The 2,752-nt window shown below is 39.9% G+C and overlaps 1 protein-coding gene across 1 annotated transcript; it reads left to right on the top strand.

Moving 5' to 3' along the window:
* Window positions 1-674: 674 nt before the first annotated feature.
* LOC138905198 (uncharacterized) lies at window positions 675-1,676 on the top strand. Its single transcript, XM_070193706.1, has one exon. The coding sequence runs from the start codon at window positions 675-677 to the stop codon at window positions 1,674-1,676; it is 1,002 nt and encodes a 333-aa protein (XP_070049807.1).
* The last annotated feature ends 1,076 nt before the right edge of the window (window positions 1,677-2,752 follow it).

Genomic DNA, 2,752 nt, shown 5'->3' with positions numbered 1-2,752 from the left:
TTTTTTTTTAAAAAAAAGGTCTTTCTCCCAAAATTCAAAAACAAAAAAATCAAAATCCAAAAAACTATTTTTTGTCTTTTTAAATTTTTTTAAAAAAATAAAAAAATCAATTTTTTTTAAAAAAAAAAGTATTTCTAGTTTTCTTTCAACAAAAAATAAAAAAATTCCAAAAAAAAACAAAATCCGAAATATTTTTTCTTGCTAGCAGCTTTTATGGGACTAATTGTATATGAGTAAAAAAAAGAGTTAGTTTATTTTACTTTATTCCCGATTTTCCCTAAACTACGTAACGATCTGATTCATGCGGCGACATGATACGTAGGCAACCCCCAAAAGGTTCGATCGAAATATTTTTCAATAATTCCAAAATAAAGGAAAGAAGATAAAAAGGAGTAAAAAAAAAAAGAAGAGAGAGAAGAAGAAGAAGAAAAGATAAGAAAGAGAGAAAATAATATGCAGCAACCTTATAAGTCGGAATGAAACATGAAGCCTTCCAAAAGCATGTTAGAAGTGGTGATATTGTTAGGATCATGGCATATTATGTCTGATTCATAACTGTAAAATGCTTAACCCTAACACGTTTGTTGTCTCTTATCTAGTAAGTTTAAGGTAGTTGGTTTGTGGTGAAACTGGCAACACATCATTACTTTACCTAATCTAAGAAGAAGGTCGCAATGGCTAACAATGATGAAATCGAGGTGGTTAGTGATGACCCTCAGGGTCAATCAGTTGAGAAAGAGTCGGAGGAAGTAAGAAGATTGAAACAACAACTGTCTGACGTGTATCAGGCTTGGGTCTCCGGTCAGCCTCTGCCTCAGGGTCCCTCAGAGGGAACTTACACCGTACCCCAGGATACTCAACCACCGCTCCCCACAACGAGTGATCACATTCTGCCTCCGGGGTATGTGCCAAATTACAATTTCCCTGCCGCCCCTGGTACTTCCAATGTACGACCTCCTGCCGCACCGGTTAGGAACACCCCTCTCGTTATGTCTGGCGCGCCAGTGTATACAATCCCGCCACCAAATCCTATGACGAGACCAAACATCGAGCCATTATATCATGCTTATGATGGCCAGTGCTACTCTCCAGATATGGCTTTTAAGGTTTCAACTCCACACAATCAGACCCTACAGTATGAGTCACCTACAGAAAATGAAAAGGCTCTCAAGACAGGAGAGCCAGATAAGATGGTCAGGAAAATGAAAAGTCTTGAGCAGAACATAAAGAACATACAAGGACTAGGTGGTCACAAAAGTGTCTCATTCAGTAATTTATGCTTGTTTCCTCACATCCATTTTCCACCAGGGTTCAAGACCCCAAAATTTGAGAAATATGATGGACACGGTGACCCTATCGCCCACTTGAAAAAGTACTGTAACCAGCTGAGGGGCGCGAGAGGAAAAGAAGAGTTGTTGATGGCTTATTTTGGGGAGAGCCTTATGGGGGTAGCCTCTGAATGGTTCATTGACCAAGATGTCTCTCACTGTCACATTTGGGATGACATGGCCCAAGCCTTCATCAAACAATTTCAGTACAACATTGACATTGCGTCAGATCGCAATTCCCTGTCCAATATGAAGAAAATGCCGACTGAAAGCTTCAGGGAGTATGCCGTTACGTGGAGAGAGAGCAAGCATCTAGAGTTAAGCCACCCATGTATGACAATGAGTTAATCACTGTCTTCCTTCAGGCTCAGGATCTTGATTATTTTCAAAATATGATGTCCGCAATGGGCAGACCTTTTGCTGACGCAATCAAGATAGGAGAAATGATCGAGAATGGCCTCAATACTGGCTGAATTATAAGTCAAGTAGCTCTCAAAGCAGCCACCCAAGAAATCCAGAATAGGCCGGACAACCTTGTTAATCAAAATAAGAAAGATGAGGAGACCATGATGGCATCACGGGCAAAAAGAGGCCAAAGGGGAACATCTCAACCCCCGGATCCACGATACTCAGTTGCTCCACAGTATGCAACATTCAATGCTCAGTTTTATGCCAAGCCATCCAATCTCCAACATATGCGAGCCCCGACTTTAACATACTTTCATCCTCGTCCAAAACAAGAGTGTGAAAGGGAACATAAGTAGAGGGACAATTTCACGCCAATCGTAGAATCCTACATAAGTTTGTTTGAAAGGCTAAAACGTTGTGGCATGATTGAGCCACTTCAAGGGTATGTTCCTGATCCATATGCAAAAGGATTTGACCCTGATGTACGGTGCATGTACCATTCTAATGTCCAGGGGCATAGCATTGAGGATTGTCGGGCTTTGAAAAAGGAAATAGAAATGATGATTCAAGAAGGAATGATCGTAGTTCAAGATAATGGCATCCTAAACGTCATGACCAAGCACGCACTGTTCGTATGATTTACAATGATAAAGAACATGGGTACGGTGTGGTAAAAAATGTCAAGAACCTGTCCGCTGAATGCAAGGCAATCAAAATTGTTGAAGGTCATGTTTGATGCTGATGCGCAAATTCGTAGCTAAGATGTTTGAGCTTAATAATTGGAAAGACACTCCCCACCTTGCCGGGAAGGAGTCTTGGTAACTTATTTTGTCATAATTTCTATCATCCGTATTATTTCGAGGTTGTGATCCAGATGTTGTTTGATTGTCCTATCATCAAACCTCTCTATCCTTTAATCAATAAAATATAACTTTTCGCTTTGTCTCATTTTAATCCACTATGTATGGTTCTTTTGCATATATAGTTCTTTTCACGCCAATTTTAGTAACATGACA

This window comes from Nicotiana tomentosiformis, chromosome 1 (genome assembly GCF_000390325.3).
Source record: "Nicotiana tomentosiformis chromosome 1, ASM39032v3, whole genome shotgun sequence".
NCBI lineage: Eukaryota > Viridiplantae > Streptophyta > Magnoliopsida > Solanales > Solanaceae > Nicotiana > Nicotiana tomentosiformis.
The sequence above is the reverse complement of the archived record's forward strand: the minus strand, read 5'-3'. Positions and strand labels throughout refer to the sequence as shown.